Source organism: Cetorhinus maximus, unplaced genomic scaffold (genome assembly GCF_964194155.1).
Source record: "Cetorhinus maximus unplaced genomic scaffold, sCetMax3.hap1.1 HAP1_SCAFFOLD_1847, whole genome shotgun sequence".
Taxonomy (NCBI): Eukaryota; Metazoa; Chordata; class Chondrichthyes; order Lamniformes; family Cetorhinidae; genus Cetorhinus; species Cetorhinus maximus.
In genome coordinates, this window is record NW_027597787.1 from 22,973 (window position 1) to 39,175 (window position 16,203).

At 51.3% G+C, this 16,203-nt stretch overlaps 2 protein-coding genes across 2 annotated transcripts in view; one reads left to right on the plus strand and one right to left on the minus strand.

Annotated features, from left to right (window-relative positions):
* Positions 1-5,910, minus strand: part of LOC144676721 (uncharacterized) — a 28,569-nt gene extending 22,659 nt beyond the window's left edge. The window contains 1 exon segment of the mRNA XM_078537063.1: positions 5,785-5,910. Within this exon segment, the coding sequence (XP_078393189.1) occupies positions 5,785-5,910 (126 nt within the window).
* Positions 5,911-12,982: 7,072 nt separating this feature from the next.
* LOC144676719 (uncharacterized) lies at positions 12,983-15,360 on the plus strand. The gene is made up of 2 exons (XM_078537061.1): positions 12,983-13,050; positions 14,007-15,360. The coding sequence occupies exon 2, from the start codon at positions 14,116-14,118 to the stop codon at positions 15,235-15,237; it is 1,122 nt and encodes a 373-aa protein (XP_078393187.1). The 5' UTR covers positions 12,983-13,050; positions 14,007-14,115; the 3' UTR covers positions 15,238-15,360.
* The last annotated feature ends 843 nt before the right edge of the window (positions 15,361-16,203 follow it).

The window sequence follows — 16,203 nt, forward strand, 5'->3', positions numbered from 1 at the left end:
ACGTGTTAAGGGCAAGTCATGTTCAACTAACTTGCTGTAAATTATTCACAAATGCCCATTCCCCTTCCTTCTGTTGTATAATGGAAGTTCCGTGCATTGGTGTTTCTTTATCATTTGGTTCTGATCTTTATTGATTGGTCTATGGTCAAAGTTTCAATCCCATAACCACAAAGTAATCATAAAAAAAAATATTTTTCACTCACAATTACCCAGCACCCCAGCAGCTGGGATTCTGCATTGCGACTGGAGGAGCTCCTGCTCATAGATTCTGCTTCCAACAAATGTTGTTCTTATAGTGGCTGTCCCTGTGATTGCGGGCTTTTCTGGGGTGAAATTGCCCGTTGCCCCCGTGTAGTTGGAACCCTGGTTCTGAAATACTGTCCGTATGATTTTAAGGTTTCCTGGAATAATGCACCGATGGAAATCTGCAATAATCCATGGTCCCATCTGAGTTGCAGATTTTAATGTGATTGTCCAATCTAGAAAAAATATCATTTCACCCCTTTAAACCTGATTCAGCTGATCCCCTCCACACATGCTACAAAAGATTATTTTTGAGATCAGCTGTTCCTTTTCGTCTGGAAGAAAAACAAAAAATGCTGGAAAAATTCAGCAGGTCTGATAGCATCTGTGGAAAGAAAGACAGAGTTAACGTTTTGAGTCCGTATGACTCTTCTTCAGAGTCTGTGTTATTTTGAATTATGACATTCTCCTGAACCTTTTTTTATTTTTTTGCAAAAATATACTTTATTCATAAAATATCTTCAATCACATTCCAAACCATTTCAAAAACACCATTTCGAGGGTACAATCAGGTTCAACTTTTACAAAATGTATCACCAGGTGCATCAGTATAAACAATATTACAGTCATTTACAGCCTTTCATTTTGAGCTGTACAGCCCGAGGGGCTTTTAAACAGTTCCCAGTCCCTCGGTGCACTGTGGCAGAAAGGTCTTAGATAGCGACCCTTCCCCATTGCGCCTTTGCGGCAGCTGCCCCAAGCTTCAGTGCGTCCCTCAGCACGTAATCCTGGACTTGGATTGTGCCAGTCCGCAACACTCGGTCGGGGACAACTCTTTGTGCTGGAAGACCAACAAGTTTCGGGCAGACCAAAGCGCGTCTTTCACCGAGTTGATGATCCTCCAGCTGCAGTTGATGTTTGTCTCGGTGTGTGTCCCTGGGAACAGCCCGTAGAGCACAGAGTCCTGTGTCACAGAACTGCTCGGGATGAACCTCGACAGCAACCACTGCATCTCTCTCCAGACCTTCTTTGCAAAGACACAATCCACAAGGAGGTGAACAACGGTCTCTTCCCCACCACAGCCACCTCAAGGGCAACGTGCAGAGGGGGTGAGACTCCTGGCGTGTAGGAAGGATCTAACGGGAAGGGCCTTTCTCACCACCAGCCAAGCCACGTCTTGGTGCTTGTTGGAAAGTTCTAGCGATGAGGCATTCTGCCAAATGACTTTGAGTATGCTCGGGGAACCATCCCACAGGATCCACCCTCTCCTTTTCCCTCAGGACCTCTAAGACTTTACGTGCTGACCACTGCCTGATGGACTTGTGGTCAAAGGTGTTTTTCTGCATAAATTTTTCCACGAGGGACAGGTGGTACGGCACGGTCCAACTACTTGGAGCATTCCGCGGCAGCGTGGCCAGACCCATCCTTCGCAACACCGGGGACAGGTAGAACCTCAGCACGTAGTGACACTTGGTGTTTGCGTACTGAGGGTCTACGCACCGCTTGATGCAGCCACACACAAAGGTGGCCATCAGTATGAGGGCGATGTTGGGCACGTTTTTTCCCCCTTTATCTAGAGGCTTGTACATCGCGTCCCTGCGGACACGATCCATTTTCGACCTCCAGATAAAGCGGAAGATGGCTCGAGTGATCGCCATCGCGCAGGAGTGTGGAATGGGCCAGACCTGCGCCACGTACAGCAACAGCGAGAGTGCCTCACACCTGATGACCAGGTTCTTACCCGCAATGGAGAGGGAGCATCGCTCCCACATGCCCAGTTTCCTTTTCACCATAGCCACTCGCTCCTTCCAGTTTCTAACGTATGCCCTGGTCCCTCCGAACCATATCCCCAGCACCTTCAGGCCATCAGCCCTGACAGTGAAGGGGACAAAGGATCGGTCAGCCCAGTTCCCAAAGAACATGGCCTCGCTCTTCCCACGATTTACCTTGGCTCCCGAGGCCAGTTCGAACTGGTCGCAGATGTGGATCAGTCTGCGCACCGACAGCGGATCCGAGCAGAAGACGGCGACATCGTCCACGTACAGGGAGGCTTTTACCTGAGTGCCTCCACTGCCTGGGATCGTCACTCCTCTTATGCCCGGATCCTTCCTGATGGACTCGGCAAAGGGTTCTATGCAACACATGAAAAAAACAGGCAAGAGAGGACAGCCCTGCCTGACTCCAGATTTAATCGGAAAGCTATCTGTTTCCCACCCATTGATTGAGACTGCGCTACTGATGTTAGTGTAGAGCAGTTGGATCCAATTTCGAATTCCCTCCCCAAACCCCATTTTGGAGAGCACATCCACCATGTAGGTGTGCGATATTCTGTCAAAGGCCTTCTCCTGATCCAAGCTGATGAGGCAGGTATCCACACCCCTGTCCTGTACATAGACAATCGTATCCCTGAGCAGCGCGAGGCTGTCAGAGATCTTCCTGCCTGGCACAGTGCAGGTCTGGTCAGGGTGAATCACCAATTCCAGAACGGATTTGACCCGATTGGCGATGACCTTGGACAGAATCTTATAGTCCACATTCAACAGTGCAATGGGTCGCCAATTTCTAATTTCCTCCCTTCCCCCCTTGTGCTTGTAGATGAGGGTGATGATGCCTTTCCTCATTGATTCTGACATGCTGCCAGCCAGTAGCATACTCTCGTACACTTCTAGCAGGTCTGGGCCGATCAAGTCCCACAGCGCCGAATACAACTCCGCCGGCAAGCCATCGCTTCCGGGAGTTTTACTCTTCTCGAAGGACTCAAGGGCCTTAGTCAGTTCATCAGGAGTTAGCGATTTGTCCAGGCTCTCCCGCGTACTGTCGTCTAAGACCTCCGTGATAGAGGACAGGAAGGACTGGGAGGCCGTGCTGTCCGTGGGCTTCACGTCATACAATCCGGCATAAAAGGATTTGCTGATCCTCAAAATGTCAGACTGTGATGACTTTACTGAGCCGTCTTCTTCCTTCAGGCTGCTGATCACAGAGCTCTCTCTGTGTACCTTTTGGAAGAAGAAACGTGAGCACGTCTCATAATGCTCCACGGAGCGGACTCTGGAACGGAAGATGATCTTGGAGGCCTCCGAGGCAAAGTGCGAGGCTTGCTGGCTCTTCACCTCTTGGAGTTCCTCCTTGACATCGACGCCCATCGACTGCAGTCGGAGCAGATTCTGAATGTTTTTCTGGAGTCGAGACATTTCCCTCTGTTCCTTTCTAGCTTTCTGGGTGCCTTTGAGGATGAAAAACCTCTTGATGTTTCCCTTGATCGCTTCCCACCAGTGTGTCAGGGACTCAAAGAGGGGTTTCACGGTTCTCCAACCTTTGTAATCCCTCTTGAGCTCCTCAATGTTCTCTGGGGTCAGCAGTTGCACATTTAGCTTCCATGCCCCCCTGCCCACCCTCAGGTCCTTCACTAAGTGGCAGTCCGCCAGTAGGAGGCAGTGGTCAGAGAAAAACACCGGCTTGACGTCGGTGGATCTGACTGTGAATGCACGGGACACAAATAGGAAGTCTATCCTGGAACGAATGGACCCGTCTGGCTGCGACCAGGTGTATCTACGCTGCGCTCCGTCTGCAGGGTTGCTGAAGACGTCGTGCAACTTGGCATCCTTAACTGTTTCCATCAGGGATCTGGACGTAGCGTCCAATCTGCTGTCGGCCCTGCTGGATCGTCCAGCCGTATCGATGATGCAGTTGAAGTCACCGTCCAGAATGACCAGCCTGGAGGTTGCCAGCAGCAGTGGGAGCTGCTGAAAAACCTCCAGCCGCTCGGCCCCTTGTGACGGGCCATACACGTTAATTAACCGGAGTGGAGCATTCTTGTATATTACGTCTGCTACGAGGAGGCGCCCGCCCACCACCTCCTTAACCTCAGAGACGGTGAAGTTGCCTCCCCGCAGCAGAATACCCATGCCGGAGCAACGAGAGTTGTTTCCGCCCGACCAGATCGATGGCCCATGGGACCACCATCGTGACCATTGCCTGTAGGAGCTGAGGTGTGGTATCGCACACTCCTGCAGAAACAAAATGTCAGCTTTGACCTTGGCAAGGTAGTCCAAGGTCGCAACACGTCGCGTAGTCGATTTAATGCTACGCACATTTATGGATACAATCTTTAAACCCATTTTAAAGCATTTATTCTCTTACCAAACCTGTTGTCTCTGAGAGTCCCAGAGCTTTAGTCTGCTCCTTCATACCCGTAGTGAACTCAAATTGCTTCACTTTGGATGGGCTGAGGAAATTTTCCTGAACCTCCCCATTGGCGGTGTTCTGCTCGGGTGGCATCTGGGGGACTGAGCAGAGAGTGGGGTTTGAAATGACCTTTGTTGGAGAAGCTTCTCCAATCCTCTCACCCTCTGGGACGTTCCTGCTCCCGGCTTCCCGGAGCTGGGGTGCGCTGAGCGTCTCACTGCTCCCAGATTCCTGGGGCTGTGGTGCGCTGGCCTCTTCGGGTTGTAGGCAAAGTTGGGGTGCGCTGGTCTCCTCATTGTCTCCAATGTTCTGAAGCTCGGGTGCCTCGTCCTCCAACTCCCGAGAGCTTTGCCACTTCTTCTGTCGGTGCCGCCTTGGCCCTTCTTCATCCGAAGAGCTGCTGCCCTTGTCATCCATTTCAAATGGGAGATGCCTCTTGCCACTTGTCTGGGAAATGGCTTGGTTTCTTCTTAGCCCCTTCTTCCTTTTGGCTCTCTTCACCGTCTGCCACTCCCCCTGCTGCTTTGCCACTGCTGCCTCCTCCCCCTCCATTGATTCGCTGTCCTGAGGACTGGGAGGTTCAGGGGGCAGTGCTGTTGATTGGCTGTCAGTTGCCTCAATCTTTTCCTCCACCTTATCTCTCTCTGTGTCCTCCTTTGTCCCATTGTTCTTCCTGGGGGCCTTGGTGGTTGGAGTGACACGAAGCATTTCTTCTGCTTCCCTCTCATTGGCTTTGGCTGCCTGTACATAAGTACGGCAGCGTTTGGGGCAGGTCCTGTAGAGGTGACCTGCCTCGACACACAGGTTGCAGCACTTAGCCTGTTTGCAGTCTTTTGTCTGGTGCCCTTCCTGTTTGCAGTTCTTGCAGAGGACGGCACTGCAGTTGGCTGCCACATGACCAGACTTGCCGCATGAGCGACAAAGTTTGGGTTGCCCAGCGTAGACGAGGTAACCACAGCTTCCCCCGATAGCGAATCTGGAAGGAGGGTTGAAGGTGGCTCCCTTACCGTCGGTTTTGAGCGTGACCTTAATCTGGCGTTTGCATATCCAGATCCCCAAATCGTCTCTAACCGCGGTGCAGCTCCCCACCTTATCGAAGTACCTGGTGAGGAAGGTGAGCACGTCGGCGACAGGGACGAAGGGGTCATAAAGATGCACATTCACCACCCTGTCCCGTTGCGACAGCAGAGCAAAGAGCGGCTCCGCTGTCAGGATCTTCATCTCCGGCAGGTCTCTCTTCTTGAACACCTTCAGGAGCTTGACGCAGTCTGCCACTCGCTTGAACGTCACATCAAAATATCCAGCGCTGGGGAAGTCCTGCAGGCAGTAGATTTCCGCAGCTTCGAAACCACACACCTTTAACAGGATCCTCCTGGCGAAGACTGCCCGATCCACAGGTGCTCCTCCTTCTTCGCTGCCCTTCACCATGACTTGGATGGTGTTAGGTACCCCATGGTATGGGGCTTGATTGGTTATAGCCATTGCTTGACGACCTTTCCCTGGCAGAAACCGTGATCAGGGTCTCTCCCCTGCCAGGTAAGTATCTTTATAGTCTTTGTCTTTTTTTTTGCAAAAATATACTTTATTCATAAAATATCTTCAACCACATTCCAAACCATTTCAAAAACACCATTACCAGGGTACAATCAGGTTCAACTTTTACGAAATGTATCACCAGGTGCATCAGTACAAACAATGTTTCAATCATTTACAGCCTTTCATTTTGAGCTGTACAGCTCGAGGGGGTTTTAAACAGTTCCCAGCCCCTCGGTGCACTGTGGCAGAAAGGTCTTAGACAGTGACCCTTCCCCATTGTGCCTTTGCGGCAGCTGCCCCAAGCTTTAGTGCGTCCCTCAGCACGTAGTCCTGGATTTTGGATTGTGCCAGTCCGCAACACTCGGTCGGGGACAACTCTTTGTGCTGGAAGACCAACAAGTTTCGGGCAGACCAAAGCACGTCTTTCACCGAGTTGATGATCCTCCAGCTGCAGTTGATGTTTGTCTCGGTGTGCGTCCCTGGGAACAGCCTGTAGAGCACAGAGTCCTGTGTCACAGAACTGCTCGGGGTGAACCTCGACAGAAACCACTGCATCTCTCTCCAGACCTTCTTTGCAAAGGCACAATCCACCAAGAGGTGAACAACAGTCTCCTCCCCACTACAGCCACCTCGAGGGCAACGTGCAGAGGGGGTGAGACTCCTGGCGTGTAGGAAGGATCTGACGGGGAGGGCCTTTTTCACCACTAGCCAAGATACGTCTTGGTGCTTGTTGGAAAGTTCTAGCGATGAGGCATTCTGCCAAATGACTTTGACAGTCTGCTCGGGGAACCATCTCCTGACGTGTAGGAAGGATCTGACGGGGAGGGCCTTTCTCACCACCAGCCAAGCCACGTCTTGGTGCTTGTTGGAAATTTCTGGCGATGATGCATTCTGCCAAATGACTTTGACAGTCTGCTCGGGGAACCATCTTTGTCTTTTTTTTTGCAAAAATATACTTTATTCATAAAATATCTTCAATCACATTCCAAACCATTTCAAAAACAACATTACAAGGGTACAATCCAGGTTAAACTTTTACAAAATGTATCACCAGGTGCATCAGTACAAACAATATTACAATCATTTCCAGCCTTTCATTTTGAGCTGTACAGCCCGAGGGGCTCTAAACAGTTCCCAGTCTCTCGGTGCGCTGTGGCAGAAAGGTCTTAGACAGCGACCCTTCCCCATTGCGCCTTTGCGGCAGCTGCCCCAAGCTTTAGTGCGTCCCTCAGCACATAGTCCTGGACTTTGGTTTGTGCCAGTCCGCAACAATCGGTCGGGGACAACTCTTTGTGCTGGAAGACCAACAAGTTTCGGGCAGACCAAAGCGCGTCTTTCACCGAGTTGATGATCCTCCAGCTGCAGTTGATGTTTGTCTCGGTGTGTGTCCCTGGGAACAGCCCGTAGAGCACAGAGTCCTGTGTCACAGAACTGCTCGGGATGAACCTCGACAGCAACCACTGCATCTCTCTCCAGACTTTCTTTGCAAAGGCACAATCCACAAGGAGGTGAACAACGGTCTCTTCCCCACCACAGCCACCTCGAGGGCAATGTGCAGAGGGGGTGAGACTCCTGGCGTGTAGGAAGGATCTGACGGGGAGGGCCTTTCTCACCACCAGCCAAGTGGTGCTTGGTGCTTGTTGGAAAGTTCTGGCGATGAAGCATTCTGCCAAATGACTTTGACAGTCTGCTCGGGGAACCATCCCACAGGGTCCACCCTCTCCTTTTCCCTCAGGGCCTCTAAGACTTTACGTGCTGACCACTGCCTGATGGACTTGTGGTCAAAGGTGTTTTTCTGCATAAATTTTTCCACGAGGGACAGGTGGTACAGCACGGTCCAACTACTTGGAGCATTCCGCGGCAGCGTGGCCAGACCCATCCTTCGCAACACCGGGGACAGGTAGAACCTCAGCACGTAGTGACACTTGGTGTTTGCGTACTGAGGGTCTACGCACCGCTTGATGCAGCCACACACAAAGGTGGCCATCAGTATGAGGGCGATGTTGGGCACGTTTTTTCCCCCTTTATCTAGAGGCTTGTACATCGCGTCCCTGCGGACACGATCCATTTTCGACCTCCAGATAAAGCGGAAGATGGCTCGAGTGATCGCCATCGCGCAGGAGTGTGGAATGGGCCAGACCTGCGCCACGTACAGCAACAGCGAGAGTGCCTCACACCTGATGACCAGGTTCTTACCCGCAATGGAGAGGGAGCATCGCTCCCACATGCCCAGTTTCCTTTTCACCATAGCCACTCGCTCCTTCCAGTTTCTAACGTATGCCCTGGTCCCTCCGAACCATATCCCCAGCACCTTCAGGCCATCAGCCCTGACAGTGAAGGGGACAAAGGATCGGTCAGCCCAGTTCCCAAAGAACATGGCCTCGCTCTTCCCACGATTTACCTTGGCTCCCGAGGCCAGTTCGAACTGGTCGCAGATGTGGATCAGTCTGCGCACCGACAGCGGATCCGAGCAGAAGACGGCGACATCGTCCACGTACAGGGAGGCTTTTACCTGAGTGCCTCCACTGCCTGGGATCGTCACTCCTCTTATGCCCGGATCCTTCCTGATGGACTCGGCAAAGGGTTCTATGCAACACATGAAAAAAACAGGCAAGAGAGGACAGCCCTGCCTGACTCCAGATTTAATCGGAAAGCTATCTGTTTCCCACCCATTGATTGAGACTGCGCTACTGATGTTAGTGTAGAGCAGTTGGATCCAATTTCGAATTCCCTCCCCAAACCCCATTTTGGAGAGCACATCCACCATGTAGGTGTGCGATATTCTGTCAAAGGCCTTCTCCTGATCCAAGCTGATGAGGCAGGTATCCACACCCCTGTCCTGTACATAGACAATCGTATCCCTGAGCAGCGCGAGGCTGTCAGAGATCTTCCTGCCTGGCACAGTGCAGGTCTGGTCAGGGTGAATCACCAATTCCAGAACGGATTTGACCCGATTGGCGATGACCTTGGACAGAATCTTATAGTCCACATTCAACAGTGCAATGGGTCGCCAATTTCTAATTTCCTCCCTTCCCCCCTTGTGCTTGTAGATGAGGGTGATGATGCCTTTCCTCATTGATTCTGACATGCTGCCAGCCAGTAGCATACTCTCGTACACTTCTAGCAGGTCTGGGCCGATCAAGTCCCACAGCGCCGAATACAACTCCGCCGGCAAGCCATCGCTTCCGGGAGTTTTACTCTTCTCGAAGGACTCAAGGGCCTTAGTCAGTTCATCAGGAGTTAGCGATTTGTCCAGGCTCTCCCGCGTACTGTCGTCTAAGACCTCCGTGATAGAGGACAGGAAGGACTGGGAGGCCGTGCTGTCCGTGGGCTTCACGTCATACAATCCGGCATAAAAGGATTTGCTGATCCTCAAAATGTCAGACTGTGATGACTTTACTGAGCCGTCTTCTTCCTTCAGGCTGCTGATCACAGAGCTCTCTCTGTGTACCTTTTGGAAGAAGAAACGTGAGCACGTCTCATAATGCTCCACGGAGCGGACTCTGGAACGGAAGATGATCTTGGAGGCCTCCGAGGCAAAGTGCGAGGCTTGCTGGCTCTTCACCTCTTGGAGTTCCTCCTTGACATCGACGCCCATCGACTGCAGTCGGAGCAGATTCTGAATGTTTTTCTGGAGTCGAGACATTTCCCTCTGTTCCTTTCTAGCTTTCTGGGTGCCTTTGAGGATGAAAAACCTCTTGATGTTTCCCTTGATCGCTTCCCACCAGTGTGTCAGGGACTCAAAGAGGGGTTTCACGGTTCTCCAACCTTTGTAATCCCTCTTGAGCTCCTCAATGTTCTCTGGGGTCAGCAGTTGCACATTTAGCTTCCATGCCCCCCTGCCCACCCTCAGGTCCTTCACTAAGTGGCAGTCCGCCAGTAGGAGGCAGTGGTCAGAGAAAAACACCGGCTTGACGTCGGTGGATCTGACTGTGAATGCACGGGACACAAATAGGAAGTCTATCCTGGAACGAATGGACCCGTCTGGCTGCGACCAGGTGTATCTACGCTGCGCTCCGTCTGCAGGGTTGCTGAAGACGTCGTGCAACTTGGCATCCTTAACTGTTTCCATCAGGGATCTGGACGTAGCGTCCAATCTGCTGTCGGCCCTGCTGGATCGTCCAGCCGCATCGATGATGCAGTTGAAGTCACCGTCCAGAATGACCAGCCTGGAGGTTGCCAGCAGCAGTGGGAGCTGCTGAAAAACCTCCAGCCGCTCGGCCCCTTGTGACGGGCCATACACGTTAATTAACCGGAGTGGAGCATTCTTGTATATTACGTCTGCTACGAGGAGGCGCCCGCCCACCACCTCCTTAACCTCAGAGACGGTGAAGTTGCCTCCCCGCAGCAGAATACCCAGGCCGGAGGGACGAGAGTCGTTTCCGCCCGACCAGATCGATGGCCCATGGGACCACCATCGTGACCATTGCCCGTAGGAGCTGAGGTGCGGTATCGCACATTGCTGCAGAAACAACAGGTCAGCTTTGACCTTGGCAAGGTAGTCCAAGGTCGCAACACATCGCGTAGTAGATTTGATGCTACGCACATTTATGGATACAATCTTTAAACCCATTTTAAAGCATTTATTCTCCTACCAAACCCGTTGTCTCTGAGAGTCCCAGACCTTTAGTCTGCTCCTTCATACCCGTAGTGAGCTCAAATTGCTTCACTTTGGATGGGCTGAGGTAGTTCTCCTTGGCGGTGTTCTGCTCAGGTGCAATCAGGGGGTTCGCGTTGAGAGCAGGTTTTGAGATGACCTTTGGTGGAGAAGCTTCTCCAAAACTCACCCCCTCTGGGGCATTGCTGTTCCCGGCTTCCCGGAGCTGGGGTGCGATGATTGCCTCACTGCTCCCAGGTTCCTGGGGCTGTGGTGTACTGGCCTCCTCAGGTTGCAGGCAAAGTTGGGGTGCTCTGGTCTCCTTGTTGTCTCCAATGTTCTGGAGCTCGGGTGTCTCGTCCTCCAACGCCCTGGAGCTTTGCCGCTTCTTCTGTCGGTGCCGCCCTGGCACTTCTTCATCCGAAGAGCTGCTGCCTTTGTCATCCATGTCGGATGGGAGACGCCTCTTGCCACTTGTCTGGGAAGTGGCTTTGCTTCTTCTTCGCTCCTTCTTCCTTTTGGCTCTCCTCACCGTCTGCCACTCCCCCTGCTGCTTTTCCACTGCTGCTTCCTCCTCCATTGATTCGCTGTCCTGAGGAGTGGGAGGTTCAGGGAGTGGTGCTGTTGTTTGGCTATCTGTTGCCTCAATCTCTTCCTCCACCTTGTCTCTCTCTGTGTCCTCCTTTGTCCCGTTGAGCTCCCTGGGGGCCTTGGTGGTTGGAGTGACATGAAGCATTTCTTCTGCTTCCCCCTCGTTGGCTTTGGCTGCCTGTGCATAAGTACGGCCTGTAGAGGTGACCTGCCTCGCCACACAGGTTGCAGCACTCAGCCTGTTTGCAGTCTTTTCTCTGGTGCCCTTCCTGTTTCCAGATCTTGCAGAGGGAGGCGCTGCAGTTGGCCGCCACATGACCAGCCTTGCCGCATGAGCGACAATGCTTGGGTTGCCCAGCGTAGACCAGGTAGCCACAGTTTCCCCCGATAGCGAATCTGGAAGGAGGGTGGAAAATGGCTCCCTTACCGTCGGTCTTTAGCGTGACCTTAAACTGGCGTTTGCCTGTCCAGATCCCCAAGTCGTCTCGAATCTCGGTGCCGCTCCCCACCTTATCGAAGTACCTGGTGAGGAAGGTGACCACGTCAGCGACAGGGACGAAGGGGTTGTACAGATGCACCATCACCACACAGTCCCGTTGCAACTGCAGAGCAAAGAGCGGCTCCGCCGTCAGGATCTTCATCTCCGGCAGGTCTCTCTTCTCCTCGAACACCCTCAGGAGCTGGACGCAGTCTGCCACCCGCTTGAACGTCATGTCGAAAAAACCAGCGCTGGGGAAGTCCTGCAGGGTGAAGATCTCCGGAGCTTCAAAACTGCACGCCTTCAACAGGATCCTCCTGGCGAAGAAGGCCCGATCCATAGGTGATCCTCCTTCGCTGTCCTTCACCGTGACTCAGACGGTGTTAGATAACCCATGGTATGGGTTTTGATTGGTTATAGCCTTTGCTTCCCGACCTTGCCTTGGCAGAACCATGCTCATGGTCTCTCCCCTGCCAGGTAAGTATCAGGACATTCTCCTGAACCTGTCCTAAATTCTTTCGAGTTATCAACAGTCACAGATTGCAACTCTTTCGAGTACAATCACAGTTCTTGGTTTCCGGGAGTGGGACATGAACCCACAACCCTCTGATTCAAAGGCGAGGGTGCTATGGACTGAGCCACAGCTGACACCTCCTCAATTCTTTCGAGTTATCAACAGTCACAGATTGCAACTCTTTCAAGCACAATCACAGTTCTTGGTTTCCGGGAGTGGGACATGAACCCACAACCCTCTGATTCAAAGGCGAGGGTGCTATGAACTGAGCCACAGCTGACACCTCAAAAATTCTTTCGAGTTATCAACAGTCACAGATTGCAACTCTTTCGAGTACAATCACAGTTCTTGGTTTCCGGGAGTGGGACATGAACCCACAACCCTCTGATTCAAAGGCGAGGGTGTTATGGACTGAGCCACAGCTGACACCCAACCTGTCCTAACCCTTCTGCCAGTTCACTTATTGGAAACAGGGACTCTCCTTGTTTTAATGTTAACACTCCATGTCTCCCCAGTTATTCATTTAAGTCAGCCCATGAATTGTTTGTGCATTGTTTCATCATGTTCCCACATTTCATTAACAAATGTTGAAACGTTTGCTTCGCACCCACAGGGTTTCATCTGTTTAAAGCCACAAATAAAGGTCCAGTTTTCTCCTGGAGGTTGAGACAAATCAGCTTTCAAAATGATGCAGAGTTTCAGCCAATGAGGGACATCCGAATTCAACCCCGCCCCTCATTCACTCTGATTGGTTGGAGGATCACACGCTCACGATTGGACCTCCAGGTCCGCCCGCTCTTCCTATTGGTCCGGAGTCTCCGTCAATCCACCGGGCACTGTGATCTGGAGCATGCGCAGTGTGGGTAATGGCGGAGGACAGAGGCTTGTTTGTCGGATCCACAGGAGGTAAGATAAAGGGTGGAGTGCAGGGAGAAATAGAGCCGGTGGGTGGACGGGGAGCGTTCATAAGCACTTGATGCGGGTCTGAACCCTAAATAAGAAACTATCTGCGGGGCGAAGGCTGCGGGATCGCGTCTCCAACAAAAGGCCCGGGTTAACGGCCGCCATCTTGAGCGGGGTTAATGTGCAGCAGGGCGCATGCGTGGTCATCCCTGTCAGCAGGAGGAGAGAATGTTGTGCATTTCTATCCTGGACTGACGGGGATGGGTTTTGGAAACTCCTTTTATAGGGAATTGGAAGGGGAGGATTTACACACAGCCATTCAAAGCAAAGATCACATTAAGATCTGACTCAAGTCACTCGATTCATCAGGACCTGGATATTATCGGTCTTTGAGTTTAAGCATTGAGTTCCAGGTCATTAACACTCAATGTGTGAAATTTCTTCCTCACATTCCCCCTGTAGATCTTACCCTAAATCTTAAATCTGTGTCTGTGATACTTTTATGATTAGCTAATACCTTATGTATTTTTCATTCACAGGATGTGGGCTTTGCTGGATGGGCCAGCATTTATTGCCCATCCCTAGTTTCCTTTGAGAAGGTGGTGGTGAGCTGGCCCTTCTTGGTGGTGGAGGTTCAGGGTTTTGAGTTTCTGTCAAAATTCTGGTTGAGTTGTAATCCCTCTTTTTCAACCGTTCCCTCTCCCACCCCGACCCTTCTCTCTCTTCCTGTCTTCTCCCATCTAGGCCTGTGCCTTGTGTAGGCCCAGACTGGGTGGCAGATTCCCTTCCCTGAAGGACATGTGAACCAGTTGGGTTTTTATGACAATCCAGCAGTTTTCATGGTCACTTTTCCCTGGTGCCGGCCCCACAAATTACCAGATTCATTCAGCTCAATTTCACAACCTGTTTTTGTGGGTTCTCTCTCACTCCCTTTTCTCTGTTTTAAATCAATTTCACAGGGTATTAGAAGGGGAGGATTTGCAGTTGGGAAACTGAAACCAAACATCACATCAGGATCTGACAGAGTTGCCCAGTTTATCATCACCCAGATATCATCGGAAGTTGAACATGGAAGGAAAAAGCACCGTTCACAGTGGGGAGAAACCGTACACGTGTTCTGTGTGTGGACGAGGCTTCAACCGATCATCTAATCTGTTGAAACATAAATGCAGTCACAACAGGGAGAAACTGTGGAAATGTGGGGACTGTGGGAAGGGATTTAATTACCCATCAGAGCTGGAAAATCATCAACGAATTCACACTGGGGAGAGGCCATTCACCTGCCCTGAGTGTAGGAAGAGATTTACTTGTTCGTCCAGCCTGCTGAAACATCGGCGAGTTCACACTGGGGAGAGGCCGTTCACCTGCTCCGAGTGTGGGAAGGGATTTGCTCGGTCATCCACCCTGCTGACACACCAGCGAGTTCACACTGACGAGAGACCTTTCAAATGCCCAGACTGCGGGAAGTGCTTTAAAAGTCCCCGGGAACTGACTGCCCATCAACGTGTTCACACTGATGAGAGGCCATTCAGGTGCTCGCACTGTGGGACTGGGTTCAAGACATTATTTCACCTCACTGTTCACCAGCGAATTCACACTGGGGAGAGCCCATTCACCTGCTCCAAGTGTGGGAAGGGATTTGCTAACGCATCCACCCTGCTGAATCACCAGAGTGTTCACACTGACGAGAGACCTTTCAAATGTCCAGACTGTGGGAAGTGCTTTAAAAGTTCCGGGGACCTGATGATCCATCAACGTGTTCACACCGATGAGAGACCGTTCAGGTGCTCTCACTGCGGGACTGGGTTCAGACAATCATCTCAACTCATTGTACACCAGCGAATTCACAATGGGGAGAGACCATTCACCTGCTCAGAGTGTGGGATGGGATTCACTCGCTTATCCATCCTGTTGACACACCAGCGCACGCACACTGGGGAGAGGCCATTCACCTGCTCTGAGTGTGGGAGGGGATTCACAACCACATCCTCCCTGCTGAGACACCGGCGAGTTCACACTGGGGAGAGGCCATTCAGCTGCCCCGAGTGTGGGAGGGGATTCACAACCACATCCTCCCTGCTGAGACACCGGCAAGTTCACACTGGGGAGAGGCCATTCACTTGCCCCGAGTGTGGGAGGGGATTCATAACCTCATCCAAACTGCTGAAACATCAGCGAGTTCACAAGTGATTGGGTTTTTCTGTTAATCACATCCAGGACTGAACTGTGCCCATTTGGTCTGTTTCTGCTGATGTTAATAAACTCCAGTCCAATTAATATTCTGGATAAAGTCAAATAAATCAGCTTTGTGTTAAACTTGCACCGTGTTGAGTCTTTTTAATATCTCTAACACAAATTAGTTCCTTTTGAAGTGCTCTCCCTCTCTGTCTCCTTCATCCACACCTCCAACAACAAGTGTGAGGAGCTCATGGAGCTTCTTTGTCACTAAGATTGAGACAATCCGATCAGCTGCTTCCCTCCTTCCACTGGCCCACCGGGCCAAACTCTTTCTAAAGCTTCCCCCCTGCCCCTTGCCCTGAATCTGTTTTTCTCCCGTTTCGCCCCTCTCCCACTTCTTGCCGTCTCAGAGCTCATCTTGTCAATGAGACCTGCCTTCTGCTGCCTTGACCCTATTCTCACGAAACTGCTGACCATCCATTTTCTCTATGTTAGCTGATATTGTTAACGGTTCTTTCTCATATCTGTCCCTCTTGCCTTAAAATCCACCACCATCACCCTCCTGAGAAGAAACAAACCTTTATCCCACCATCTTTACAAACTACCACCCCATCTCCAAACTCCCTTTTCTCCACAAAGTCCTTGAACTTGGTGTCCCCCAAGGATCTATCCTTGGCCCCTCCTATTTCTCATCTACCCGCTGCCACTAGGTGACATCACCCAAAAGCACCGTGTTAGTTTTCACATGTACACTGACAATGCCCAGCTCTACCTCACCACCATCCCTCTCCATTCCTCCACTGTTACTAAATTATCAAACTGTTTATCTGACACCAAGTACTGAATGAGCAGGAATTATCTCCAATCAAAATTTGGGAAGACCAAAGCTATTGTCTTCAGTCACCACTTTGAATTGTCAAGGAACTATCAGATTTTTTTCTGATATTATTGTGGGATATTGTGAAACAAGCTTATGGT

What these genes read in the sequence shown, in the direction of transcription:
- LOC144676719 (XM_078537061.1), top strand. Translation starts at nt 14,116, where the DNA reads ATGGAAGGAAAAAGCACCGTTCACAGTGGGGAGAAACCGTACACGTGT.